The following is a 26,674-nucleotide window of genomic DNA, read 5'->3' on the forward strand; positions in this document are numbered from 1 at the left end:
ATCCGTCCGGATCTGACCCGCCACGCCCAGAGTGAGTCGACCACGATGATGATTATAAAGGTGACGACAAGGCTGCCGCCCTGCCGGCGCGTCTACTCCTCCTCGTCCTCCTCGTCTATGTCATCCATATCGTCATCGTACCCGATAGAAACGCCTGCTTCTTCTGCCTTGTCCACCGTCTGCTCAAAGACCGTCTCTCGCCACGATATTGCGGCCTGCAAGATCTTTGTTTGCCCTGCGCACCCAGCAGAAACAGTCAGCGCGTGAGGTAAGATTGAGTTGGCGCAACGACGCACCCTGACGATAGATCTGCACCATCTCGAGCACCTCGGGCCGTACCCCGTCCGACTCGTCCGCCGCCGCGCCCTGCTGCAGCGCCTGCAGCTTGCTGACAAGCATACCCTCGATCGCGTCGAGGACGTCCAGCTCGTTCTCCCAGCTCACGAAGCCAACCGCCTCTTGCCACAATGATACTGCGCTCGCGCGCTCAATGACGGCGTCGAGCTCGTCAGGTTGCGCCACGAGTAGACGCATCTGCGCGAGCAGCTCGGGCGGAATCTCGCCGCTCTGCGGAACGTGATGGCGCAGCTGGTCGAGCTTCAGTTGGGAGAGTAGGTCGACCAGGCGAGCGGGTGCGGATGGTGGGAGGGAGAGTTTGAGCGCGAGGAAGTCGGCGGGGTTGGAAGGGAGGACGAAGCCGTAGCCGAGAAGGAGTTCCTCGTTCGATTTGGCACCGTAGGTGTTGAAGACCTGTTCGCCTGGGATGCGGACATGTCGGTATAAACTGGTAGAGCTTCGCGGAGTGGAGAGACCGGTACGTACCTGCGCCGACCGCCTCGTCCAGCACAATGGTGAGGCTGCCGTCGCTCCCGGAGCTCGCCGAGCTCGCGACGCCCGCGTCGATCGACCAGGTGACCCTCGCCGTTGGTCGGTGGTTCAACATGTCAACCCCGGGGAAGAGCACCGGTGTGCTGTTCTCCTTGTTGCCGTCTATGAGGGATGAAGGGAACGCGCGGGACCTGCACAAAGGATGTCAGCGGCAGTACCTGCGAAGGAGTCGGAAGGAGCGCGCACGAGAGGATGGTACATGCCCAGAGCCACAGGTCGAACGTCAACGCCTTCCGCACCGCCTCGTCCTGCATCCAGCTCGCGACTTCTTCCCACTCTTGCCGCCAGCCAGCTTCTCGCTCCTCCGTCGCACCGTGCAAATTGCTGCCGCGCAGCAGCTCGCGCTCGACCGCGGAGAAATAGAGGGTTGTGCGCATCGAGTCGCGTGAGGGCAGGTGCTCGACGTAGACGTGGTGCCGAAGGTCGAGCCCGTCGACGCGCATGGTGATCGCGCTTGGAAGTGCATGAAGGGAGAGATAGAGTGCCATGAGCTCGTGATCGGGTTGACGAGCGGGACGCTTTGAAGGAGCTGACGGTGCGGAGGGCAAGAGGGCGGACGGAATACACCTGCGGGCGAGATCTGGCGTCACAGCGAGAGAATAGGGGCAGCAGACGACTTTAGTGCCCTCCGACAGGTCGATGGCGGCGTAGACGGAAGTGCCGCAGGAGTCTATCGGAGGGCAAGGTCAGCGCGGGTCCGTCCTGCTTCCATGGTGATCCGTACCACGCCGCGACTCGAGCTGGGCATCGAAGTAGCCGCCTGCGCTACTGAGATACGTCCCGAGAGCCGAGCTTGCGGTGTTTGAGGTTGACATTCGCTCCGAGCTGATGAGAGGAGGAAGTAGCGACGACGGCTTGTGGAAATGCCGAGCTGGACGAGCGGGTACGAGAGCAGCACTTGTAGCTCAATCGCGCCTGACCAGCGTCTCGGAGCGAGACGGCGAGGCGGGAGAAGCGCGACCATTGCGGCCACAGCAGCTGCACCTCTCGCTTCTGCCCCATCTGCATACCTCCCAGATAGCTACGAGACTGCTTACACGCGTTCACAGGCTGTGACTGCTCCTGCCGCTTGCGCTCGCAAACTCGCCCGACGATGCGGTATTCTTTTCGCTCTTGCTCCACCTCCCGCGGTTCTTGCGTGCTGATCGCAGCGCTTGTCGCAAATGCGCCGACAAGCTCGGCGAGCGCTCGTACGTGACGTGCTATCTGCACCAAGCTCGCAATGGCTCTACTTCTGGCGAAAACCCCGGCCCGGTCCTGCGCCTCTACTGTCTTCCCCCTCGATCTCCGGTTCCCTCGCTGTTTTCTGCACTCGCTGGGCCGCAGTGAAGATGACGATCGCCCGCCCGCACTACCCGCCTTTCGAGCATGTGCAGCCGACCAAGGAGGACTTGCCTTACGTCGATCTCGGCGTCGTTGATCTTGCGAAGTTTGTCGACGGTCCAGAGGGGCTGAAGTCGCGCACGCAGCTGGCTGCCGACCTCGAAAAGGCGTACGTCAGTGACCAAGGACTTGATCCATGCGTCCTGCTCACACTCTCCTTCGGCAGGATCACAACACAAGGCTTCTTCTTCCTTGAGGGCCACGGCTTCCCGCAGTCGAAGCTAGACTACCTCCAGGCGGTCTCACAGGCCATTCTGGATCTTCCGTTCGAAGAGAAGCAGCAATACCCCGCTGGCAGCGGGCAGTCCGACGGCGATGCGTTCGACGACAAGCGCAAGCTGGGCGCCGAGCGCGGCTCGGGCTTCAAGCCGTGTGTCCCTTCCGGGTACCATTGCTTTGCTTTGAGACTGACGCGCACCTGTTGCAGTCGTGGCTACTGGGCGATGCAGCATGGTGTGCGCGACCAGATCGAGCACTTCAACTGGGTAAGCCCTGCCAGCCCGGATCTGGCTTGCGCAGCTGACTCTACGGTTTGTGCAGCGCAACTTTCTGCACCCAACCATCCGCGACGAGCAGGACTACCCGCCTCTCGTTCGCCAGCATCTTCCAGAGGTCGTCGAGTACTTCTCGTTCCTGCACCTCGAGGTCCTGCGCAAGCTCTCGGCGCTTTTCGACATCATACTCGAGCTGCCCGAAGGCACCATATGGAGTCTCTTCGATGTCACACCCGACCAGCCCGAAGTTTCGGGCGGTGGATTTGCCCGAGCAATGATCTATCGTGCGTACGCTTGAATCGCTCTTCCGCACATTGGCTCATCCAATCATTCGAACACAGACGGCATGAGCGACTCGGACGAGAAGAAAACCGACGGAACTTGGCTTCGTGGCCATTCGGACGCGTCGTCTCTCACCTTTATCACAAGTCAGCCCATGACTTCGCTTCAATTCCGCGACTACCATGACGGGCAGTGGAAGTACGTCGGGTACCGTCCCAATGCGCTGGTCGTCAACATTGGCGACCGACTTGAGGTGCGTGTCAACCTCTGCGTCCCTCCGACGAATGTCGCTGAAAGCGACACGAGCAGTTTCTCTCCGGCGGCTTGTTCAAAAGTACGATCCACCGCGTTGTCGGTCCGCCCAAGGACCAGCGCGGCCATCGCCGCCTTGGCCTCAGTGAGTCGCGCTTTGATCACGCCCTTGTTCAATGCTGATGCGCCTTCCAGTCTACTTCTGCGACTTCAAGCCCTCGGTCCTCATCGACCCGCTTACGCTCCAGTCTCCGAAGCTCGACCGCCTCGGCTATACCAAGCCCAAAGAGTGGCAGCGCATCACGGGCGAGGAGTGGGACGACCAAAAGGCCAAGAGCTTTGGCAAGATCAACATCAACGATACCGAGGGCGACGAGCCCGCCCCGTTCTACATCTACGGGCGCCTCGCCGAGCGCTGGCATCAGCTGGGCAAGTAGACGTCGTAAGAACGCTGTAGAGATAGCTGGGCGATTGTGCAAGCAGAACCGAGACTCGCGACTCTCGCCTCTTCCGTATGCCGCGAGCGACTTTCTCTCTTCTTCTCGCGCTCTGCGGGGCTGGAGCGACTCTGTCTCGGGCAGGCTATAATGTGAGAGCTACTCGCAGTACCGCGAGCGCTGGAAGACGATCTTGTTTCTGAACCTTCGTCGCCTCGCTCGCGCTCTCTCTCCCGCTGCTCACTGGCTTTTGCTGTGGCGCCGGCAAGGGCCGCTACGGGCGCTGCCAGACTTGTGTCAGACTGTCGAAAAGTACTGCTGCGGCCAAGCTGCGGCCACGCGTCTCGCGCACACCCTTGCTTGACGTGCTCCGCTCTTGCGCCATTTAAACGGATCTGCACGCGTAATAGTCGTGTCGAGTGGCGTGCGCAAGCGCAATCAGGATCTGGCGTGCATTCCTCTGCCATCTGACGCAAGGCGTGCTCCTGTCTCGATATGGATATGCGCATGTCCTGCGAGACGAGCTCGCCTTGCTGGCTCGCACCCGCGTGATGGCGGCGATCTCGCCATAAGTCGCCCTACTGGATGTACGACCCTGCTTGACTCTTTGCTTCACTTGATACTGCTCGAAAGCGCTCGAATGTCCGAGTCCAAGTCGTCCAGCTTGCTCGAGGCGGCTCCCACGCCGCTGACACCGGTGAAGCGCGTGTGGTACCGCTCAACTTGGTGGGCTGCGCTTGCTCTGGGCATCTGCAACTTCTGCGCTCCGGGCATCTGGGGCGCAATGAATTCGCTGGGAGCCGGGGGACAGGCGACACCTTTCCTCGTCAACGGTGCGGTCTCCTTCGTGCTCTCCTTTTCAGTACATCAGGCTGAACTTTGGACCCGCGCAGCTTCGAATGCCCTCACCTTCGGCCTCATGGTTGTCACCGCCTTTTTGACCTCTGCTCTGGTCCGCGTGATTGGCGTCCGCTGGACCCTCTTCTTCGGCGCGGCTGGTTACGCACCCTACGCAGCGTACGCAAACTTCCAGACGAATGGTCATGAGCATGCATCAACGTTCTCCTTCTGCAGCGGTCTGTACTGCAATAACCGCTTCGGCAACGAGTGGTTCCTCCTGCTTGGTGCGGCATTGTGCGGATTGAGCGCAGGCACGTTTTGGGTGCGCTTTTTATTCACTCGCGGGTGGTCGCGCACCCTCCCCATATTCCTGCTGACGGCTTCCTTGACACAGGCCATCGAAGCGGCCGTGGCTATGTCCTACCCGGAGGTGTACAACCAGGGCAAATTCCTTGGCTGGTGGCTCAGCTTCCGCGTCGGCGGGCAAATCCTCGGCGGCGCAATCAACCTCGGCCTCAACGCGCAGCGCAGTACGGCCGGCTCGGTGGACCCCAAGGTGTATATCGTCTTTATCGCGCTGCAGGCTGCCGGGCCTTTCACAGCGTTCTTCCTCCCGCCGCCGAGCAAGGTGCAGCGCACCGACGGGCAAAAGGTCAACCTGCTGATTGACAACCCGCTGCTTGTCGAGCTCAAGGAGACGGCCAAGCTGTTCTTCACCAAGCGGGTGCGCTTTCGCACGCCTCGACCGCGGTCGCTGCAGCTGACGCTGAACGCTCTCCAGTTCCTCCTCATCGTTCCGCTCATCGCGCAAGCCGTCTTCTCCGAATCATTCAACAGCACCTACCTCACCCTGCATTTCTCCGTCCGCGCACGCGCACTCGGGTCGTTCCTCTCCGCCATCGTCTGCATCCTCGCAGGCAACCTCTTTGCGCTCCTCCTCGACGCCAAGCGCTCGCCGCTCGCGACGCGTGCACGCGCCGCTTTCGCCCTCGCGCTCACCCTCCAAGGCGCATGGTGGACCTGGTCCGTCATCCTCAACGCCTTCTTCCACGCACACCCGACGACCGTCTACGACTGGGGTGACGCGGGCTTTGGGCGCGCGTTCGCGTGCTACCTCGCCATCGCGGCCGGGTTCCAGATGCAGTACATGTTCTTGTACTTTGTCTGCGGCGCGCTCGTCAGCGAGCCGGCCGACATTGTGCGCATCGGCGGGTTACTGCGCGCGACAGAGTCGGCGGTGCGTCCCGTCCTCTCCGTTTTGCGATACAAAGTGCTGATTTGAGCGATCCTGCCACGCCCGACACAGGCGCAAGCCGTCTCGTACGGCCTCAACTCGCTCCACGCCTTCTCGACCATTGGCGGCGCATCCATCAACATGGGTCTCTGGGCCGTCGCGCTCCTCCCTGCATGGCTCGTCATTCGCAAGATTGGCGTCGAGTATTGGGGGCGGCACGAGCGGGACTATGTGCGAGGAGAGGGCGAGGGAAGGAGGGGGAGCGACGGGACGGTCCAGGAAATAGAGGGCAAGGCGGAGCTCTGAATGGGATGCGTAGCGCTGCGAGCCGGCGAGTTTGCAACTCGCAACGAAAGGAGCGAAAACGCGTCGAGACAAGACAGACAAACAACAGACTGCACGAGACTACGACAGAGCGGGATAGAAGAGAAGAGAGAGATGTACAAGAGCGCGCCTCGTGTCACGACTCGTCGTTGAGCGTAATGACCTCGACGACGTCCACCTTTTCCTTGCCGTCCCACAGTCTTGACTTATCGCGCAAGTACCCCTTCGAGTCGAAAAGGACGCCCTCCCTCCTGAGTAGCTCGATCTTCTCCGCCGTCCTGCGCCCCTCGTCCGCCTCGCCCTCCTTGCGCCCTCCTTGGCCTTTGCCCGCCTTGACCCACTCGCCGCCAAACCCGCCGATGTAGAGCGTGCTCGCGATGACGCGGTGGCACGGGACGAACGGCGCGAAGGGGTTGTTGCGCAGCGCGGCGCCGACGCCGCGCGGCGAGGACGAGAGGAGCGCGGCGAGCTGGCCGTAGGTCGTGAGGCGGCCGGAGGGGATGGTCAGGAGCGTGTCGTAGACCTGCATGTCGATCGGAGGGACGCAGTGGAGACAGAGAGCCAGACAGAAGGGAGAGAGCGGATGTCAACGCGGTGAGGTTGACATTCCAAGTCAGATCCCGGCAAGGGTGCAGCGGGAGGAGACGCACGCGCCACTGGAACGGGGTGATCTTGGCCGCGGGCTTGTGGCAGTAGCGCTCGTCGTGCAGGTGCCGACGGAAGGCGGCGCGAGCAGCGGGCGTGCGAGGGAAAGGAGGGGGCTCGCGGTCAAGGACGAAGGGCGACCCAGCCGGAGAGGCGGGGGCGAGCTTGCGCGAGGGAGGGCGGGCGTAGGGTTCTGCGAGCGAGCTGAGCGTCGCCTGCTTGAGGGTGCGCGCGGGTTTGGCAAAGTGGGGCGACCGAGACGAGGCGGAGGTGGTGGCGGGGAGCGGAGAGCGGGTCGCGGGCTGCTCTGGGTGGAACACGGTGACCGTGGGCATTCTTGTACGCGGCTCTACCGCTCGTACTCGCTCGCAGTGCAAGCACGCGACGTCGACGCAGTCAGAGTCGCGTCCTTCGTCCTCCTCGTCCTCGCTCGTTCCTCCGCGTCGACTCGACTTCACAGCGACGATGCAAGAGCGTGCGCACAACAGTTGCATCAGCGCTGCCCGCTCGCAGACTCACACTTACGCCCCCACAGGTCCGGCCAAGCGCCAGCGTCTCTCGCCCGATGTCGACCTCACGCTCGACGACGCGCCCGCTCTCGCCCGCGTGAGCCCAGTCAAGGCCACAAAGCCGCCGGCGAACCAGCAGAAGATCGCTTCCATCTTCCAGGCGCCCTCGCAGCGCGCCTCGAAGGGCTCGTGGCAGAAGAACCTCGGCACGGGCAAGGGCTGCGGCCATTTCGTCCACGGCGAGCCCTCCATCAGCGCCAAGGTTGCTGCATTCGGTGCGTCCCGCTACTGCGGTACCTCCAGAGCCGTTCGTTGACGAGCAGAGACGGCCGCAGACATCGACGGCACCCTCATCAAGACCAAGTCGGGCAACAAGTTCCCCTCGGACGCGAACGACTTTGCCTGGCTCAATCCCAAGGTCATCCCCAAGCTCCGCGAGCTCCACGCCGACGGGTGCGTGGCGCTCACGCCCTTCTCCCTCCCCAACCGGCCGCCCGCTAACCCTGTTCCGCGTCACCTGAACCTCAATCGAGCATAGCCACGCGATCGTCCTCTTCTCGAACCAGGGCGTCAACGCCGTAAAGCTCAGCCACTTCCGCAAGAAGCTCCCCCTGCTCGCCAACGCGCTCGAGATCCCTTTCCGCGCGTTCGCCGCGTTCGACTTCAACGAGTTCCGCAAGCCTGCGCCCGGGATGTGGGACGCGTTCGTCCACCAGTTCAACGGCGGAGTCGTCGGTGCGTCACTCCAGCATCTCTCGCCGTCGCGCGCGCGCGCGCAAGCTGACTGGACTTGCCGTCTGCAGACTACGATGCGAGTTTCGTCGTCGGCGATGCGGCCGGAAGGCCCGCTGACTGGAACGACACCGATCGCAGTAAGCTATTCTCCTTTCCTCGAATCTGTTGCAAATGCCGAACTGACGGAGTGTTGCGCGAGCAGAGTTCGCCATGAATTGCGGGCTCAAGTTCTTCACGCCCGAGGAGTTCTTTCTCGGCAAGCCCGTCGGCAATAACTTCACGCTGAAGGGCTGGGATCCGAAGACTCACGACCACTCGGGTGCGTCTCACTCTGCCCAATCGCAGACCGAGATGCATGCTGACCCAAGCTGGACCGATCCGCAACAGTCCCGCTCTACTCGCCGTGCTCGCCCCCGCTCCTCCCGCGCAGGCTGAGCGAGTTTGACGAGGCGCCCGCGCCCGAAGTCGTCATCTTTGTCGGCTTCCCCGGCTCGGGCAAGACGAGCTTCTACCGCGAGCACTTTGCGCCAAAGGGCTACGTGCATGTCGTGCGTCTCCTTCCTCCGCCTCCCTTTGCGCCCAACATTCTCGGTCGTCGCTGACACCAGTCCCAACCGCGATCAGAACCAGGACACGCTCCGCACGCGCGACCGCTGCCTCGCGCTCGTGCGCGAGTGCCTCACATCGACTCCGCCACGCTCGTGCGTCGTCGACAACACGAGTCCGGCCGTCGACACGCGCGCAGCATACCTCGAGCTCGTCCGCGCGCTCAACGCGGGCCAGGCGGCGGCGGGCGGTAAGAAGGTCCGCGTGCGGTGCTTCCACTTTACGGCGCCCGTCGAGCTTGCGATGCACAACTCGGTCTATCGCGCGCTTGCGGATACGACGATTGCAGCGGGCGCAGGCGCGGGCGCGACGGCGAGGCGCGACGTGCTGCCAATGGCGGCGTTTACGCGCTACCGCCAGAACTTTGCGGCGCCGACACTCGCCGAGGGTGCATTCTCCCTCTACCTTCTCTACACTCCTTCCTCCTGCCCCATGTGCTCAATAAGGCTGACACCCGCTCCCCGTCCTTCGCGTGCAGGCTTCGACGACCTCAAGCGGATCCACTTCCGCTTCTCGGGCCCGCCGGGCGACCTCGCAAAGTGGCGGCGCTACCTCGGCGACGTCTACTCGGACTCGGATCGCAAGGCCGTCGGGCTCAAGCCGCTCGGGAAGCGGTAGCTTGCTGATCCGACGCGAGGGTGAGAGGGAGAGGGGAGGGGAGGAGCCGCGTGGTTCGAGTGTCTGTTCGCCTGCTTACCTGTCCGTTGAACGATGAGCCGTCCATCTGCCTGTTGATACTCCCCTTTGCAACTTGCCAACTTTCCGCCACGTCGCGCCCGATGCTCTAGTCGCGCACCGCTCGATCTGTTGAACGTTGACGACGAGCCATCGAAGACGACAACATGTGCATTGCGACAAGAGGACATGCGAGAGCTAGTGGTCTGACAAGAAGGCGAGGGAGGAAAGGAGGGGGTGCGTTCGAGCAGGGTCGAATATTTTGTGCAGTCGACGCGAAGCGAAGAAAAGTGGCGTAGCCGAGACAGAGCGAGCTGCGCGACCATGAGGGAAAGTCAGTCGACCGTACTCAGAGGAGACAGGGAACGGAGCACTACGCACGAGATCACGTCCAGGCGGTGAAGAGGCGAGCGGCTTCGGCTTGGTCGAGATCGAACGGCTGAGCGGGCGGCGCAGGAGCACCGCCAGCCGCAGAGCCCGGCTGACCGTTCGGCGTGGCGGGCGAGCCTGCGCCAGCTGCGGTCTGCTGCTGAGCATCGAGGATGCGCTTCTTGAGCGTCTTGATCTGCTGCAGCCGCTTGCGCCAGTTGCTCGAGTACTCAATCTTGTGCGTCTGCCCGCTCACGCCCGCCGGGCGCGCCGTCTCGAACCCGACCGATGCGAGGAAGATCTGGGCGAAGATGTTCGAGTGGAGCGCGAGCTGGCGCACAACGTGCGGGAGCGACGAGCCCGTCACCATCTTGAACGTGCCGAGCGGACCAATCTCGGGCATGCCCGGGCGGCACTGCATCGAGACCTTGAAGAACTCGGTGTTGTTCGACATGCCCGGCCCGATCCACGGATTGCCCGCCGGCGTGTGCGGCTGCACGACGATGTGGACGAAGTTGAAGTCGCCCGGGAGCGTGTCGAACGCAAACTCGCCGCCCGAATCGTTGAAGATGACCTTGACAAAGTCGTTGCCGATGTGCCGCTTCTTGAGCGTGCACTGCGGGTCCGTCTCGAGGTTGGTCGGCATGAGCGTCGCGACGTGAAAGACGATCTGCGAGATGTCGTCGTCCCAGCAGTACGTCCACTGCCCGTCGATGTCGTTGTCCTGGTCGAGACCGCCGGTGTAGATATTGACCTCGCGCGAGCCCTTGAGGCGAACGAGATCGCCGAGGCCCGTGAGGAACTCGACGTACGCCTTGCTGCCGTGTGTGTTGGCAAGAATGTCGATCTCGTTCGTCTGGCCGCGCCCGGCGTACAGCACGCCGACTTTGTGGAAGTCGACGATCGGGATCGTGTCGAGGAGCGTGACGCCGCGCTGGGACGCTGGGTCGTTCGGGACGAGCAACGGACGTGCGCGCATGTCGACATGCGGGAAGGCCGAGAGCTGGACGGCGAAGAAGCCCGGGTCGACCGTGAGCGCACCCGATTCGATCGTGACTTGCGCGACGTCGCGCGCGGCCGAGTTCATCGCGTCGACGACGGCGTTCTCTTCGATCCGGGCGTCGAGAGGGCGCTGCTCGGTGGCGGGCCTGCCAGCAAAGGACACTGCGCGTGCGCGAGAGCCGAGGTGCGGCGGCGGAGCGTGGTCGGGGAGCGATGCGAGCGCCTCGCTCACGACTGACGGGAGCTGGTGCATGAGTCCGCTCGTCTCGCGGTGGCGGAGGAGCGCAGCGATGAGGTCGCTCTCCGGGGCCGAAGTCGTCATGGCGATGTTCTGCAACTCCCACATCATGCGGACGACGCCCGAAGCGCGGCGCACCGTCACTTCGACCCAGGCGGGCGCATGCAGCTTGCGGATCGTGAGCGTCGCGTTGCCGACGATCCACGTCTTCGGCGGCGGAAGCGCTGCCGCGCCGGGCGTTGCCGTGACAAGCTTGTCGAAATCCGATGGACGCGGACGCGGGTCGGCGTTGCTGTAGGCGTACCGGGCGATCATGTCGAGGCACACCTCCGTCGCCTCGTCTACCTCGGCGCGCCCCTCGTTCGCTTGCACGAGTCGGCGCGTGAGGAACGGCACGATCTTCGGGCGTTCGGCGAGGCGGAGAGCGAGGAACCACACGGCAATGTTGTAGTAGGCGAGCAGGAAGACGTACTGCGAGAAGGCGTACTCGATGCCTTCTTGCGCCTCGTTGCCGACAGGCCCATCCGCGAGTCGCTCGTTGTGCGCCTGGATGTACTTGAGCGCGATGCCGAGGACCGTCTGGAAGTCGACGTCGGTAAAGTTGGCATAGAGCGCCGGGACCTGGCCGACGCCGCCGATGAACTCGAGGATGTGCACGCCGAGCTCGGCCGACGAGATGATCTTCTGGAGGTGCCGGACCGTCTCGGCGAGGTGCTTTGTCATCGAGGGGCGTAGCTCGAAAGTCGCGATCGTGAGGGCGTGGATGCACGGCTTGGCGGTGTCGCGCGGGTTGCCGAGGCCGTACATGAACGTGTTGACCATGTCGTCCTGGTGCAGCTTGGTGAAGAGCGAGCGATACGCGATGAGCGCCGTGAGGCACTGGAAGGCGACGGCGTGGATCTCGGCGCGCTTGATGCCGGACGGCAGCGAAAGCGGGAATATGCGCTCGCCTCGGTCGCCAGCACGCAGACCGTCGCACAGGAACTTGCGCAGGACGTGGATTTGCTGCGCGCAGCGAGGGCCGCACGCGAAGTGCTTGTTGCTGAGCTGCTCGGGAAGGTGACACAGGATGTACGAGACGAGCTCCCACTCCTGGTCGACCTGAAGGACGTGATTGAGCGCACGAAGGTACTCCGAGACCGGGAGCACCACCGCCCACTCCGCCTGCGGCAGCGTCTCCTCGGCCTCGACGACCTTCATCTGCCCCGTGCCCGGGTCTTCTTCCTCCGTCCAGTTGCGCATACGGCTGTGGTCGAAGGAGGCGAGCGCACGCGCGCCGATGCCGGAGACTGCCGTGCCGAATGCGAACGGGAGCTTTTCCGGGATCGTCCAGAGCGGCGGCGACGCCGCGACCGGATTGACCACGTTGCGCCGAATCGAGTTGTTGCGCGTAGGGCTGCGATTCGGGTCGCCACCGGCGAGCTGACGCAGCCGACTCGCGCTGCGCGATCGCGCCGAGCTGTCCTGCGCCGAGGAAGCTTGCCGGCTAGTTCGCCCGCGAGGCGCCTCGCCGTGTCCCTCGTCCGAGGCGCGTGCGCTGATCGGAGCACCCTGCTCGACTCCACCGTTCGCATCTCCCGAAAGGCTCGATGCGAGGCGACCAAGAACCTTTGCCGGGCCAGTGATGTCGACGTCCTCGATCCAGTGAATGCGGTGAGAGGCGTCGGCGCGCATGCGGACGAGCCATTGCAGGATGAGAAGCCGCGTGCGGATCGAGATCGACGCAGGTTCAGGAGCGGAGTCGGGAGGGGACATGTGCGAAGGTGCGAACAGGCTGAGCAGGTCGCGATAGATGACGACAGCCTTCTCCGATGCAGCCGGCGTCGAGTGCTCGAGGCACAGGTGAAAGATCGACATAAGTCCCATGACGGCGACGGACGAGACCTCGGGCGGATCGTTGAGGTCGAGGACGGCCGGAGCAGCTGCGGCGAAGCGGGTCGAGCCGGGCGAGCCCTCTTTGCCGTAGCGCGAGAGGGGCGCGAAGGTCGATGCGCGTTTGCTCGCGGGCGTCGACGGTGTCGAGACAGGTCGGCGATTCAGAGCGCGGTCGGCCGACTTCGCCATCTTGACGAGCAAGAGTCGGAGGCGGTCGAAGAAGCCGAGCGGGCCTTCCGCATCGTCGTCGACGTCGTCGAGCACGTCGCGGCCACACTCAGTCATGAGCGCGACCATCGCCTCGGCGACTTGCGGCTCGGTCTCGAGCTCGAGGCTCGTTTCGATGAGGGGCATGACCACCGAGTCGACGAGCTCCTCCCGTTGCCTAGGCAAGTATCGGACGTGCGAGTGGATCGATGCGACGGTCTGGAGGATGCGCGCGCGGACGACAGTCGAGACGCCACGGCGCAGTGACCGAGAGCTACCGCCGCCAGCACCGCCGTTGCGAGCGGGCGGGATGTAGAACGCCTTGACGAGCTCCTGCGTCCGCTCAAGCCATTCTGGATGCGTCGGCAGGCAGAGAGTGCCGGTGCTGCACTGATCGAGCGTAAGGCGGGCGTACGAGTCGGACAGATGCGGCGCGAGCGAGACGAGGAGGCGGAAGACGGCGTCGCCAGGACCGGTGAAGTCCGGCCCGCTGCACCACGCCTTGACGACCTTGCGCAGCAGCGAAGTGAAGGCGACGAGGACTCCTGGGCGCTGCATAAACAGGTCGGCGTCGGGTCCGGCGAGCTCGTTCTCCTCGTCCGAATCTGCGGATGGCGGGATTAGCGGTGCACTCAGTATTGAAGGCGAGTGTCCGTACCGAGTTCTTCGGCGCCGTTCGGAGGGTGTTCAGCTCGCGGTGTGACCGGGTTGATCTCGACTACGAAGGTAAAAGAGATCAGAGAAGACGTTGGAAGCGGATGAGGCGGCGTGAAGTGTGACGCACCATCTTCCGAGACGATCCACTGCCGCAAGTTCTGCTGCTCCCACAGGCCGATGTGGGCCTTGGCCTTGTCGAGCACCTCCACCGCCATCGACCACTCCTCATACGAGATGCCCTTGGGCACCTCGTCGATCTCCTTCGCGGGCGCTGCGCCGCTGCCGGGCGGCGCACTCGGGCCTGCGCCGCCCGTGCCGCCACCCTGCGTGCTCGGCGAGGCCACCGCAGCGGCAGCTATGTCACGCGCACGGGCGGCCATGCGCTCGGCAGCGTCGAGGCGCTCCTCGACGAGGCGGAGGACCTCAGCGTCGACGGGACCGTTCTCCCACTGCATGACGCGCCGAATACCGTTCCAGAGGAATGGCAGGCCGAGCGAGAGCATCGAAGGCCAGCGCGACTCGCCCGTCATGCCGCCTCCAGCGCCGAGCCCGGGAGCGCCTGGTTCGCCGATAGTTGCTTCGAGCTCGGCCGTGTGCTCCGCCATGGCTTTGCGGAGGGAGCGTAGCGAGCCGACGAGGAGGAGGACGGGCGTGCGTGGGCGCGAGCTCGAGTCGCCTGCCGCGGTGGTCGGCGGTGCAACGAGCGTCGAGCGCAGCGACTTGGTCGCCTGGTTCGCAGGCGAGCGGATGAGGTCGCGCATGAGATCGAGCGCCTGCGATGGCAGCGTCGAAGTCTTCACTGCGCCGCTCGACGCCGATGTTTTCACGTCGCGCAGGGTCTGGCCCTCGCGCAGTTCGACAACACTGACCAGACCTTCGCATCCGATCATGCGCGCGACAGTCGATACGACTTCGCGAAGAATCTCGTCTGGGTCGTCGATGGCGCCCAGGTCGACGCTCGCGTCGCGCGAGCCCGCGCGCTTCTTGCCGTTGCGCTGCTCCCTCCGCCGTCGGTCGCGCCCGCCGGTCACCTCGCCGAAGCGCACAACTGCGCCGAGGAAATCGAGTACGCCATCGCGTCCGCCGAGGTCCTGCTCCTCGCGCAGCTTGGCCACCTCAAGCGCTGCTCGGAGCGCCATGAGCGTTGAAGCCGTGAAGATATGCGGCGCTGAGAACTTGTGCAGCGCGGTGAGGAGGGCGAGCGAGCTGGCATGCGGTGACGGCTTGTGCGGAACCGTGCGAATGAAGGGAGTGGCGACGTTTGGGTCGAAAAGCGGGGAGGGCGGGCGAGGGACGGGGAGCGAATCGGTGACGAAGGTGCAGAGGAGGGCAACAAGACCGGGCACGTCCGACAGGTCGCGGCCACCACGAGTCATCGTCGTCAGCACGCCGACGAGTGCCTCGCGATCGGCGTCTGCGAGAACCCAGCGCTTCCCGCCCTGCCCGTCCTCAACCTCGATCCGAGCCTCGTCCGCCCAACGCCGCGCCTCGTCCCAGAAGATCGCCTTCTCGGACTCCTTCATCCCGCCCGTCGCCTCGAGCGACGCCTCGATGCACGCGGTCATCAGATCGAGCGTGGCCGCGCGCAGAGCAGGCGGCGACTGCTCGACCAGGTGGTGCGACTGCGACAGGTAGACGTGCGCAGGCGACGGGGCGGGCCGCGTCGTTGGCGTTGATCGTGAGGGCGACATGGGATGCGCTGCAAGAGCCTCAGAGAGATTTGAGGCTGCGAGAGCCGGAGGCGGGAAGGGGAAGAGGCGGATGCTCCGCGCGAGCAGGCGGATGAGCGGGGCGTATGCTTCCGGCCGCACGTCCTGTTTTGCGAGGTCGGAGAGCCGAGAGAGGATGACAGACGGCGGGAGTACCGAAGTCGGCGAGGGTCCGTCAGTGTTGCCGGGAGAAGGCTGTAGGACCTCGACGGTGACGGTACGATCAAGCGAAGGGCGGAGAGTGTCGATCGGTTTCGAGGCGGAGCTTGGCGGCAGAGCAAGAGGCGGGAGGTCGGAGAGCGAGGTGGAATCGCCCTTGGTCGTCGCGACGGTCGGCGTCGCTTTCGCGTGGGACTGGACGATGAAGCCGCCGCGCGAGGGGCCGGCGACAAAGGCGCCCGAGCTTGTCACCGCCGGGGCTGGGTGCGCAGCACTGGCGGCGCGCTTTGACATGGCCTCGCTTGTGAGCGGAACCTCGGCGGCGGTCAAACTACGTTTCGGCGCGACGCCCGCTCCCCGACTTGATGAACCGACCCGGTTGCTCGGCTGCCGCCCCTTCGACTTGTCCTCGTGATGAGTCGGCTCAGCAGTCGCAGTCGCGGCTTTGACGATGGCGCGGCGGATCGACTTGAAGAAGTTGGGGGCGTGCGGCTGCTGAGCGTGCTCGTCGCTGTGCGTGCCCGTTGAGGACAAGGTTGACGGAGCGTAGGTCGACGGCGAGCGCCCACTGTGCAGCGAAGGCGCGTCGGGGCTCATGCGAGGGTGGTGGCTCACGCTCGTGCGCCTGTGGAACCACAAATTAGCACTAACCAGGCGCGAAGGACCTGCAAAACGCACCTGCTCCCATCGCTCCCTTCCGTCGTGACCGGGGCGGCGGCTTCCACGGTGCTCGGTATGTACGCCAGGCCCCGTCCGACACGCGCTGCAGACAATTCGAAGCAAATTAGCGATAGTTCGGGTGACGAGGTGGATAAGGGGCCAGCGAGCCGTGCCGAGTCGTGAGAGCCTTTGGGAGCATGCCGGGGCCTAACTTCACTCACTGCGTGTCCAGTTCTGCTCCAGCGTGCCGCACTCCTCGGCTGCGCTGCTGCAGAGGGCGAGAGCTCTGCGGGATGGACGAGAATCATACAGTCAGGACGAGCCACATCGACCGAGTTGGCGCTCGAGAAGGCTGGTGTGAAGCGTGACGGACTGTGCAAGCTCTTTCTATCGCTCAGCTGGTCGCCCTGAGCGAGTCCAGACAATCAAGTCGGCAGGACCCTCGAAGTGGAGGAGGGTCGTCGATACGAGTCGCGCGTGACGCCGGAAGTGCGGGTGGGCCTGTCGAGCGGAGCTTGTGTGTTGCTCGAGTCTGATTCGAGCACTGGAGGGCCTTCGGAAACAGCGGCTGTGCGAGCGAGGGTGCCGCGAGCGACGAAGGTCAAGTTGGCCGTGCAAGGCCGACAAGAACGTGACCTCGATAGACCTCGATCGCGACTGCGCTGGTGCTCTGTACCGCTCACACCTAAGGACGCACTCCGAAAGGTCGATAGTGTCCTCGCGGCGGAGTCGGTACGCTTCCACTCCTCGCGAATGTGGTGTGCTTCCTGTTGTCTCCCGACACGCAAGTCCAAACTCCAGCAGATGGTGGAAGGATATCATTAAGGGCGCCATACGGTGCGCATCTACGGCAAGCCTAGATTGGAGGGTTCGGTGGAGTGCAAGGATGCAGTATGTACAGGATTGAAGCGAAGGTGAGGTATGACGAGGAAGGTAGGCGACGTGCGGCGAGTCGATTACTGGCCGAGGAGGTAGTGGCGCTTGTGCTTCGTCATGAAGACGTCGGCAACGATGGCGACCAGGAGGATGAGGGTGAGAGCGACTACAAGCAAGTCAGAAGTCAGTAAAGAGCCGAGGAAGAAGGGAGAGAAGGTCGAGCGCACAGAGAGTCCACGAAAGGGCGTAGTTGGCAACATACATGTTGCAGTCGTCGACGAAGCGCTCCCAGTTGGCATTGTCGGCGTTGCACGAACCGGCCGTGAAGGGCGTGCGAGTGACCAGGATACCGCCCGCGGTCGCCCACATGACGCACGAGGCGAAGAGGAGGAACGCCGTGAAAAGGAGGGGGAAGACGACCGAGCAGAGCGCAATCAGGAGCGTGAAGATCGAGTTGAAGACGTTGAGGTTGATAGTGCGCATGTACATCCTGCGGCAGATCTCGGAGTCAGTACGTGCATCCCCCTTCCCTTGACGTTGTTCACCATCCGAGACAAAACCAGGCCGTAAAGGTCAACAGCAAGCCGACGTACGGGGACGGGTAGTTCTCCGGGTGGAAGAGGTTTCCGTAGGTCTGGAGGAAATCTATAACCGAAGCTCGCGTCAGTACTGCTGAGAACAGCTGGACAGGACCTCTGGGACGCACAGGAGACGATGCCGAGCTCGCCAGCCGCTATGGCATGCAAGGCCGAGAATAGTCAGCGACTTGCACTCGTCGAGAACGATCGAGGTGTATAGCAACGCACCGAGGCCGAAGAGGAGGAAGACGAGGACGCCGTAGACGATGCTACGCAGGCCCATAACGAACTTGGGGGGAGGGGGGGCATTCATCGCCTCTGCCTGACGAGCGAAGTCGTCCTTCTCGGCGGCGGGCTGCTGAGCTTCGTGGTCGGCCATTGTGTTCGGAGGTAGCTCGTGCAAGAGCAAGGAAGCGGGCAAGCAGGAGCTAGCAAGCGCAGGAGCAAGGAGCGTAGAGGAAAAAGAGAGAGGGAGAGCGGGAGCGGCATCGAAAAAGCGATGACCGAAGGGAGTTGTCGCCCGAAGGGGCGCAATGCTCTCGCCCTCGCCGATTCGCTGCACGCCGCTCTGCAGCTCCGCGCCTGCCGCGGAAGCCGAAACTGACGCGCCAAATGTCGCGCGGCCTTTCCCTCGAGGGCAAGCCGAAGCAAGTTGTCAGCAGATCGCTCTGGAGCCCCCTGAAGCCGAACTGCCTCCTCGCCAGCTCTTCCCGCTTCTGCTGGCCGAAAAAGGCGACCGGCGCGGCCTCGAGCTCTTCAGAGCTGCTGAGCACACGGTGCGCACAGAGGTTCAGAGCTGATGGAAGCGAGAACAGCCAGGCGGAAGCTCGAGATCGCATAAGCGTGGAGGAGGCGGACGAGGGCCCGGTGCCGCTAAGTCCTGCAGTAGGTACAGTGCGACTTCGCGGGTCTTAAAGCACGCAGAAGCCTGTCTGCCCGCCGCTGCTGAGCCGTGCCAGAAGCCGAAGGGGCACAGAGATGCCGCGGGCAGGGGCAAGGCAGGGGCATCGCGCTGCCGCGCCAGCCTTCCCCCTGCTGAGCCTGCTCATCGCCACATCACTCGACCACGCTTCCTCGTCCTGCGCAGCTTCTTCGAGGGCGATGGGCAACTTGCGAATCCTGGAAGCTTCACGGATCACTGGATCTGCTTGGATGCAGCCCTAGCCCGACCATCGGCTGGCTCACTCGCAGGCGGCGTCGCCTCTTCGCTTTCCGCTCGCGCCGACGCTTCGGCAGCGCCTCGGCTTCTGCTCGCCCAATCTTCGCCTCCCGCTGCCCACGCTCCAGTGCCTCAGCAGACTCACTGAACCCAAGCTATCGGCCCGGTCGGTCCTCGCAAGGGTGCTCGCAATCTTCTTTCTGCTCGTCACCCAACCGCTTGGTGCGCTGTAGACATGGACGTCTTCGCCTCCCTTAGCAAGAGTGACGATGCCATCGTTTGCGTGGGGATGCACACGACGGGCGAGCCGACTCGCATTGTGCTTCGCGGCATTGATCACCTTCTGACGGGCGAAAGGCTGCTCGACAAGCGCGACTCGGCCAAGCGGGACCACGACCACCTTCGCAAGAGGATCATGTTCGAACCGCGCGGACACTCTGAGATGTACGGCGCGATCCTCGTCCGCGAGACGGAGCTTACGCGAGCGGGCGAGGCACACATTGGCGTGCTCTTCTGCCACAACGAAGGCTATTCCACCAGTACATCCATTGTGTTCCTCGCCGTGACAACACGCACTGACATTTTGTACAAGTGTGCGGGCATGCTACTTTCGCACTAGGTCGCTTCCTCATCGATACGCAGGATGCGCAGTACGTGCAATTGCCTTTGACCGTCTCTGTCCGACTGACGTCTGCTTGCCCGCAGAGTGTTTCCGGCGCGCTCGCAGCTTGAGCATGATCCAGTGACGCAGACCACCACCGTCGGACTACACTGCCCGTGCGGCCTTGTCAAAGTTTCCGTACCAACCCGCCTCGAAGGCGAGAGGATCAAATACGACCCGAGCCGCCTCGTCAGCTTCCTCTCTGTGCCGTCCTTTGTCACGGCCGTCGACTTGCTGGTCCAGGTGCCAGCGGAGTACCGCTGGCCGGAGCTGGGTGATCGCACAAGCGTTGCACTGAGCGTGGCGTACGGCGGTGCCTTCTGTGCGTTCCGCGCTTCCCATCGGAGCAGATCCATCAATTGACGTGCACTATCACAGACGCCATCCTTCCGGCTTTCGAGCTTGGCTTCGGACCCGGTCTCCGAGGCGCCGCGCTCGACAAGCTGTCTTTCGCCGCGGCGCAGCTCAAGGCGCTCCTAATCCAGCACCACCCAGACTTGACGCACCACCCGACCGAGCCCTCGCTGTCCTATTTGTACGGCGTGGTCTTGACAGACACTGAGTGTGCCGCGGATGAGACGGGACTCTGCTTCTTTGCAAACCAGTACGCCAGTTTCCGCTTCTTCCTGGGAGCGAATACTAATTGATTGTATTGCAGACAAGTGGACCGCTCGCCAACCGGGTCGGCAGTCGGTGCTCGTGTTGCCCTTGCTTTCGCCAAGGGCCACCTCGGGCGCAACGTTCCGAAGCGCTACCACTCGATCGTCTCGCTCTCGTCCTCGCAGCCAGAGCAGAACGCGTTCGTCGGCGAGGTCGTCGAGGAGGTTGAGGTCGAGGGCGGCGAGGGAATCGCCAGCAAGGGCATCGTGGTGAAGACGAGCGGGCGGGCATTCTGTGCGCGGTCCACTCGAGCCCGTTGATCGCGCCCTGCTTACCTTGGCTCTGCACAGACACCGAGACCAACACGTTCATCGCCGAAAAGGACGACCACCTCTCCTCGTCTGGCTTTGAAGTCTGCCTCCCACGGATGTAGACTCAGCTGCCTCGAGAGATGCAACGCCTTGGCACTCGACTGGGAGGTTCGCGACTACGGTCTCCGACCCGACCACACCCAGGCGAGCCTCACTGCGCCAGAGCTTGCGCGACTGCGCGCGCGCGCGCCTGCTCGGCGAGGAGGAGCTGCTGGCGGTGCTCGTCGACCGAAACCCACGCGAGGCCCGTGTCCTGCAAGACAGCACAAACACCCATCTGTGAGTATACTACGCTAGAAGAGAGACGCGCGCGAAGAGAGACAGAGGGTAGGAGAGGCTCACCGACGCGTTGGTACCGTAAGGACCTGCCGGCGCGATTCGATGCTCGTCCTCTTCTCCTTCCTCCTCGACCAGCTCCTCCTCCTCTTCCTCCTCCTCCTCGAGCTCGTACACGACGCCCTCGTGATCCGGATGGACGGGCCACATCTCGTGCAGCGAGACGGGCGCGCCGGCGGGCGCGCCGGCAGAGGCAGAGGGCGAAGAGGCGAGTGCGTCGGCGAGGGCGGCATGGTGGTGGATCTGCTCCTGTGCATGTCACCACAAGCGTGAGATACTGCGCGGCTCGCTCACCGAGCGAACCGAGGCCCTGGGCCGAGAAGGGTCGGAACGAAAGCGCGAAAGCAAGACGCACCTTGAGCACGCGGAGTCGCTCGCGGTACTCGTCCGCGCGCCGGTCGAGCATGCTCACGCTCTGCAACGCCTTCATCAGCTCGCCGTCCTCCCATGCGCGGACGCCGAGGCCCTGCTGCTGCTCGGCGGGTAAGGCGGGCGGCGCCGCGGAGGGGTCGGCGCAGTCGGGGCAGCAGCACGACTCGGTGTCGTCCTCCTGCGACGCGGTGTCGAGCACGTGCGTCGACTGAGCAGAGACGACGGGAGCTGAGGCAGCCGCGACAGCTGCGCTCGCGCCGCTCTTCTTCTTGCCCTTCTTGTTCTTCTTCTTCTTCTTCCCGCCCGATGCGGCCCCGCCCCCCGTGCGCGCCGCCATCTCGTCCCTCAAGTTCTTCTGCAAGGTGCGCGCCTCGCTCGCCTCGAGGCTCAGGCGCGCGACGCACTGCTCGAGCTCGGCGATGGCGCTCATCAGGCTCGGGAGGCTCGCCGTCCCGCCGGGGAGGCTCGCGGCGAGGTCCGACAGGATACCATCGGCGGGGATCTGCGAGGGCGGGAGGCCGTGCGGCGGGAGGGACGACGCGAGGTCCGAGAGCGAGAGCGGGAGAGACGCGATCAGCTCGCCTGGGTGCGAGCCGGCGTGAAGGGTGGCCCCGGAGGGGAGGGTGGACGGTAGAGAGTGGTGCTCGTGCAACGAGGGGAGGGCAGGCGGCGGCGGCAGAGGAGGAGCGTGGGCGGGCGACTTGCCGCTACGCTTGGGCTGCTTGGGCGGCGGAGCGGGGACGCGCAGCTCGCCGGCGGCGCTCCCGCCAAGGCTCGCTTCGACGGCACTGAGCACACCAGCGTACGCGGCCGACGCCGGGTTGAAGTCAAGCTGCTGCTGCTGAGTCGCGGGGAGAGCATCCGGGTGCGAGGGGAAGACGTCCTTGAAGAGCGACTCGACGGCCGAGAGCACTGCGGGGTTGTCGCACGCTGTCGCACACGATTTCTTCAGTCCCGCTGGGCATCAGAGCGAGGCAAGGGAGGAACGAGAGGACGCACTGCGGGGGTCCCACTCGCGAGCGAACGGATCCTCGCCGGCCTCTTCGCGCTTTGCGCGCTCGCGGGCATACTCGCCGAGGACAGTGAGACCCTGGCACAAGAGGCGGTACTGCTCGACGAGGGCCCAGTCTGCCGGGTTGGCGGGCACGGGCTGGGAGGAGCAGCCTGGCGGGAGCGGGAGCGAGTAGAGCCACGCGACCGTGTCGGGCGAGGGCGCGAAGGTGCGCTTGTCGAGCGTCGAGAGCGACGCGATGGGCCCTCGGGCGGGCGTTGGCAGCCCCTGCGCCGAAGTCGGCAGCAAGGCCATGTGAGGGTTGCCGCGCGGAGAGGAAAAGTGGCCGACGAGAGCGGAGTGGGGAGACGCGCGAGAGCAGGCGTAGCTGGCGTGCCTCGAGGGTAGCTTTCTCGAGAGACTGATCCGCTCGCCGCTGAGCTCGAGCGAGGGTCAGCTGTCGAGTGAAGCGCGAGCTACGACTGGAGGGGACGACAGGAGGGGAGGCTGGCTCAGGGGAGGCGCAAACCGCTGCGACTTGGCCGGGTGGAAGCACTCGGTACGCGGCTCTCTGGTGACGCTCGTCTCTGCTCGCCTCGTCCCCGCGACACCCACTCGTGAGCCTCGCCCTGACCCCTGAGGCACTGCTGGAACCACACTGACCGCGCCACCGCACCCACCGCCCGCCTCGCTCGCCCCTCGCGCATATCGCTCGTCGACCCGAACCCCTCCGCATCCCTCGTCGCTTGCTTCTCTCCCAGCCCCACCGCCCGCCATGCCCGCCTCCCTCTCGTCCAAGCTGTCCATCAAGGACCTCGACCTCAAGGGCAAGAAGGTCGTCATGCGGTGCGCTCCCCTCGCCGCGCCCGCACTCCGCTCCCCCCGCTAACGCCCGATGCCGCCAGTGTCGACTTCAACGTCCCGATGGACAAGGATTTGACCATCACCAACAACCAGGTGAGCCTGGGCGCCCTTGCTGTCGAGCTGTCGCGGTCAGTGCGCTATTGCGCGGCGAGCGACTTCATCGATGGATGGCTCCGACGAAGCGATTCTCGCTTCTCGCACGGCCCTGGATGCTCTCGCATGGCTCCCGACGTTCAACACGAGCTCGAATGCGCTGTGCAGCACGCGCACTGTGCAGAGAGCCGGCGCAGACGAGCTGACACCGTTGACACCCTCCCGCAGCGCATCACGGCCGCGCTCCCGACGATCCAGTACGCGATTGACCAGGGCGCCAAGTCGATCGTCCTCATGTCGCACCTCGGCCGCCCCAACGGCGCCGTCGTCGACAAGTACTCGCTCAAGCCCGTCGCCGCCGAGCTCGAGCGCCTCCTCCCGGGCAAGAAGATCACATTCCTCAAGGACTGCGTCGGCGCCGAGACCGAGCAGGCCGTCGCGAGCGCGTCCGAGGGCGAGATCTTCCTCCTCGAGAACCTCCGCTTCCACATCGAGGAGGAGGGCTCGAGCAAGGACAAGGAGGGCAACAAGACCAAGGCCGATGCCGACGCCGTCAAGCAGTTCCGCGCGAGCCTCACCAAGCTCGGCGACGTTTTTGTCAACGACGCGTTCGGCACGGCGCACCGCGCCCACTCGAGCATGGTCGGCGTCGACCTCGAGCAGAAGGCCGCCGGCCTCCTCATGACCAAGGAGCTCGAGTACTTTGCCAAGGTCCTCGAGAAGCCCGAGCGCCCCTTCCTCGCCATCCTCGGCGGCGCAAAGGTCTCGGACAAGATCCAGCTCATCGAGAACCTCCTCGACAAGGTGCGCCTCCGCCGCCTCTTACGCTGTTCCCCTCTATAATGCTCCCGCTGACTCGACAACTTGCTGCAGGTCGACTCGCTCATCGTCTGCGGTGGCATGGCCTTCACCTTCAAGAAGACGCTCGAGAACGTCTCGATCGGCAACTCGCTCTTTGACGAGGACGGCTCGAAGAAGGTCCAGTCGCTCGTCGAGAAGGCCAAGGCCAAGAACGTCGAGCTCGTCTTCCCCGTCGACTACGTCACGGCCGACAAGTTTGACAAGGACGCCAACACGTCGACCGCGCGCGACGCCGACGGCATCCCCGACGGCTGGATGGGCCTTGACGCGGGCGAAGAGTCGCGCAAGCTCTTTGCGCAGACCATCCGCAAGGCCAAGACGATCCTGTGGAACGGGCCCGCGGGCGTGTTCGAGTTTGACAAGTTTGCCGGCGGGTCCAAAGCGACGCTCGACGCGTGCGTCGCGGCAAAGGACGCGGGCGCGACCGTCATTGTCGGCGGCGGCGACACGGCGACCGTCTGCGCCAAGTACGGCGCAGAAGACAAGCTCTCGCACGTGTCGACCGGCGGCGGTGCGTCGCTCGAGCTCCTCGAGGGCAAGGACCTCCCCGGCGTGTCGGCCCTCTCGGAGAAGTAGACTCGTCGTGTGTGTGCATGGTGCCTCTCTTGGGCTTCTTCTCTAGGGTTGCAAAGCATCGAAGTGATCTGTACATGTCGCGTAGAGAGGGGCGCCGGGGCTTGTGTTGGCCGGCAACTCCGGAACGCAAGATTGGGAAGGTCGACAACTCTCGGTCGCCTGAGCAAAGGCCTCGCGCGTGTGCCAGAGAAACGTGTACAGCGATGTCACACGGCAGGGACGACGGTCGAAGTGCGGACAGGTATCAATGCATCTAGTGAACGACGAAAGGCGGCGATACAAAGGAGCCGGACAACGCACGGCCTGCACAAAACATACAAGGACCGCGAAGGAAGAACCTGCAAGTCACCATCGAATCTAGATAAAGAGCGCGGGGCGGAATGCCAGGGCAGGGAAAGGGTTCTCAAGCGAAGGCGAGAACATCCTCCTGCGTCGGACCGTTGACCGGAACCGAAGCGGCAAGGTTGCACTGCCAGACTACGCACGAGGATTTGGGTCAGTATACTTGCGCTCTGAAGTTGCTCGAACCGCCACGGGCAGGAGTTTTGAGACTCACAAGCGCGAACCTCGTCCTCGGCGAAAGCGCCCGTGATCGAGTGCAGCACGCCGCGGTTGTGGAACAGCGCCAAGTCGCGCGGCTTCCAGTCGACCGTGTAGACGAGCTCGGGCGCGATGCCCGGCCGCTGCATGCGATACATGAGCTCGCGCACCTCGACGAGGTCCGTCAGGTGCGCGCCGTCCGGGTAGAGCGTCGAGTCGGTGCGAGTTGCCGACGAAGGGAGCGGGTCGATGAGCTGTGAGTCGTCAGATGTGAGTCCAGGCCGTGGGGCAATCAGCTGAGAAGGGGAGTAGCGCACGAGTTCCTTGATACCCGACGGGTGCACCTGAAAGTGCAGGTGGCCCGTGACCGGGTTCTTCCAGCAGACCGGGAGCGTCTTGACGTGCTCTTCCTTCCAAGGCGGGAGGTCCTCATCGGGCATCTCCTTGCCCTCCGAGATCATGCCCAGCCCCGTCGACCTTGCCTTGGCGGGCGCCATCCACGCGTAAGGGTGCGGCGAGTAGCGCACACGCGTGCGCACCGCGAGCGACTTGAGCTCGGCGGGGAGGATGTCAAACATGATCTTGCCCGAGACGAACGCCGTGCCGCCGAGCGGGACCGCGAGCTCGTCGCCCGTGCCGTCGTCGTACCGCACCGTGTTGACCTTGGCCTGCGGCATCTGCAGACCGTACAGCGTCGTCACCTTAGGCGGGTCGCGCTCGTACAGCGCAGCGTCGATGTGCCAGCGGTAGAAGCGTGTCTGCGTCCAAGCGAAAGGAACGGGTCAGTTGGCGAAAAATGTCGGCGTGTCAAAATGCGACGTACAAAGCCCTTGGCCGAGTCCTCGTCAGACACCTGCGTCTTGTGGAACGACTGGTGCGACGGGTGCTTCAGCTTGCACGGGCCCTGAAGGCCCTGCAGGATGTGCTCGTCCGTGACCACGCCGTTGCCGATAAGCTGGACGGGCGTGCCGGGGATGTTGCGCAGGTCGGGATGCAGGATCGACTTGGGGTCCGGGCGGCCGACCTTGCCGTGTCCGTACTCGTCCGCCGCAGGGTCGAACGCACGCGTGAGCGCATACTGGCCGGCAGGCGTGAGGTCGACGTCCTCGAAGACAACAAAGCCGTGTGTGTAGAGGAGGCGCTCGACGCTGCAACATGGTACGTGGGACAGATCCCAAGGACGTGAAGGACGAAAGTCGGCCGAGAGCAGCGGCGATAGGCGGGAGACGGAACGATGCGATAGTCGTCAGCTCGCGCACGCGGCAGCGCAGGCGGAAGAGACGCACGCAGCAAACTCGTCCTCGGTGAGGTTGTTGATGTCGTTGATACCGGAGACGACCACGCCGAAGCGCTCGTCGCGGACCCGCTTGCCGACGGAAGGAGGGCAAGGTACGGGGCGAACCGTGATGCCGGGAGCGGCAGCAGGAGGGTGAGTGAGGGGCACAGTCATCGTCGATAGCACAGGAGAGCTGGGAGGAGGAAGGAGAACAAGCTGCAAGCTGCGACGACGCTCAAGCCCAAGCCGCGGTCGGATCTGGCGGATCGGAGTCCGACGAGGCGAGTCCGAACTGCCCGTCGCAGCCCGTCCGCACAGCAGATGCCCCCAATGAGTAGGC

The 26,674-nt window shown here is 64.2% G+C and overlaps 11 protein-coding genes across 11 annotated transcripts; 5 read left to right on the top strand and 6 right to left on the bottom strand.

The window, feature by feature from the left end:
- Positions 1-92: 92 nt before the first annotated feature.
- On the bottom strand, positions 93-1,703 carry JCM10292_004039 (uncharacterized protein; the record flags this gene model as incomplete). The annotated part of the gene is made up of 5 exons (XM_076649232.1): positions 93-235; positions 297-758; positions 823-1,019; positions 1,075-1,558; positions 1,613-1,703. The coding sequence occupies 5 exons, from the start codon at positions 1,701-1,703 to the stop codon at positions 93-95; spliced, it is 1,377 nt and encodes a 458-aa protein (XP_076505242.1).
- A 516-nt stretch (positions 1,704-2,219) lies between these two features.
- Positions 2,220-3,736, top strand: JCM10292_004040 (uncharacterized protein; the record flags this gene model as incomplete). The annotated part of the gene is made up of 7 exons (XM_076649233.1): positions 2,220-2,380; positions 2,438-2,641; positions 2,699-2,756; positions 2,812-3,049; positions 3,107-3,300; positions 3,357-3,444; positions 3,495-3,736. The coding sequence occupies 7 exons, from the start codon at positions 2,220-2,222 to the stop codon at positions 3,734-3,736; spliced, it is 1,185 nt and encodes a 394-aa protein (XP_076505243.1).
- A 640-nt stretch (positions 3,737-4,376) lies between these two features.
- JCM10292_004041 (uncharacterized protein) lies at positions 4,377-6,116 on the top strand (the record flags this gene model as incomplete). Its single annotated transcript, XM_076649234.1, has 6 exons — positions 4,377-4,569; positions 4,630-4,753; positions 4,811-4,898; positions 4,971-5,300; positions 5,358-5,813; positions 5,883-6,116. 6 exons carry the CDS (start codon positions 4,377-4,379, stop codon positions 6,114-6,116), a joined length of 1,425 nt encoding a protein of 474 aa, XP_076505244.1.
- Positions 6,117-6,270: 154 nt separating this feature from the next.
- On the bottom strand, positions 6,271-7,114 carry MGT1 (methylated-DNA--protein-cysteine methyltransferase; the record flags this gene model as incomplete). The annotated part of the gene is made up of 2 exons (XM_076649235.1): positions 6,271-6,657; positions 6,785-7,114. The coding sequence occupies 2 exons, from the start codon at positions 7,112-7,114 to the stop codon at positions 6,271-6,273; spliced, it is 717 nt and encodes a 238-aa protein (XP_076505245.1).
- Positions 7,115-7,244: 130 nt separating this feature from the next.
- On the top strand, positions 7,245-9,247 carry JCM10292_004043 (uncharacterized protein; the record flags this gene model as incomplete). The annotated part of the gene is made up of 9 exons (XM_076649236.1): positions 7,245-7,254; positions 7,315-7,563; positions 7,624-7,741; positions 7,827-8,023; positions 8,092-8,160; positions 8,226-8,342; positions 8,411-8,571; positions 8,648-9,017; positions 9,108-9,247. 9 exons carry the CDS (start codon positions 7,245-7,247, stop codon positions 9,245-9,247), a joined length of 1,431 nt encoding a protein of 476 aa, XP_076505246.1.
- Positions 9,248-9,689: 442 nt separating this feature from the next.
- JCM10292_004044 (uncharacterized protein) lies at positions 9,690-16,117 on the bottom strand (the record flags this gene model as incomplete). Its single annotated transcript, XM_076649237.1, has 3 exons — positions 9,690-13,600; positions 13,654-13,713; positions 13,780-16,117. 3 exons carry the CDS (start codon positions 16,115-16,117, stop codon positions 9,690-9,692), a joined length of 6,309 nt encoding a protein of 2,102 aa, XP_076505247.1.
- A 1,019-nt stretch (positions 16,118-17,136) lies between these two features.
- On the bottom strand, positions 17,137-18,013 carry JCM10292_004045 (uncharacterized protein; the record flags this gene model as incomplete). The annotated part of the gene is made up of 5 exons (XM_076649238.1): positions 17,137-17,222; positions 17,284-17,546; positions 17,650-17,701; positions 17,763-17,789; positions 17,863-18,013. 5 exons carry the CDS (start codon positions 18,011-18,013, stop codon positions 17,137-17,139), a joined length of 579 nt encoding a protein of 192 aa, XP_076505248.1.
- Positions 18,014-19,028: 1,015 nt separating this feature from the next.
- JCM10292_004046 (uncharacterized protein) lies at positions 19,029-20,487 on the top strand (the record flags this gene model as incomplete). The annotated part of the gene is made up of 6 exons (XM_076649239.1): positions 19,029-19,332; positions 19,413-19,443; positions 19,499-19,776; positions 19,833-19,989; positions 20,113-20,348; positions 20,405-20,487. The coding sequence occupies 6 exons, from the start codon at positions 19,029-19,031 to the stop codon at positions 20,485-20,487; spliced, it is 1,089 nt and encodes a 362-aa protein (XP_076505249.1).
- Positions 20,488-20,576: 89 nt separating this feature from the next.
- JCM10292_004047 (uncharacterized protein) lies at positions 20,577-22,439 on the bottom strand (the record flags this gene model as incomplete). Its single annotated transcript, XM_076649240.1, has 4 exons — positions 20,577-20,678; positions 20,768-21,010; positions 21,117-22,063; positions 22,133-22,439. The coding sequence occupies 4 exons, from the start codon at positions 22,437-22,439 to the stop codon at positions 20,577-20,579; spliced, it is 1,599 nt and encodes a 532-aa protein (XP_076505250.1).
- A 460-nt stretch (positions 22,440-22,899) lies between these two features.
- Positions 22,900-24,518, top strand: PGK1 (phosphoglycerate kinase; the record flags this gene model as incomplete). The annotated part of the gene is made up of 4 exons (XM_076649241.1): positions 22,900-22,970; positions 23,030-23,081; positions 23,310-23,885; positions 23,955-24,518. The coding sequence occupies 4 exons, from the start codon at positions 22,900-22,902 to the stop codon at positions 24,516-24,518; spliced, it is 1,263 nt and encodes a 420-aa protein (XP_076505251.1).
- Positions 24,519-24,921: 403 nt separating this feature from the next.
- JCM10292_004049 (TauD/TfdA dioxygenase family protein) lies at positions 24,922-26,508 on the bottom strand (the record flags this gene model as incomplete). Its single annotated transcript, XM_076649242.1, has 5 exons — positions 24,922-24,995; positions 25,075-25,312; positions 25,376-25,816; positions 25,882-26,206; positions 26,345-26,508. The coding sequence occupies 5 exons, from the start codon at positions 26,506-26,508 to the stop codon at positions 24,922-24,924; spliced, it is 1,242 nt and encodes a 413-aa protein (XP_076505252.1).
- Between the last annotated feature and the right edge of the window lie 166 nt (positions 26,509-26,674).

The sequence above is a fragment of the Rhodotorula paludigena genome, assembly GCF_050403205.1.
Source record: "Rhodotorula paludigena JCM10292 DNA, Rt_paludigena_JCM10292v1_ctg22, whole genome shotgun sequence".
NCBI lineage: Eukaryota > Fungi > Basidiomycota > Microbotryomycetes > Sporidiobolales > Sporidiobolaceae > Rhodotorula > Rhodotorula paludigena.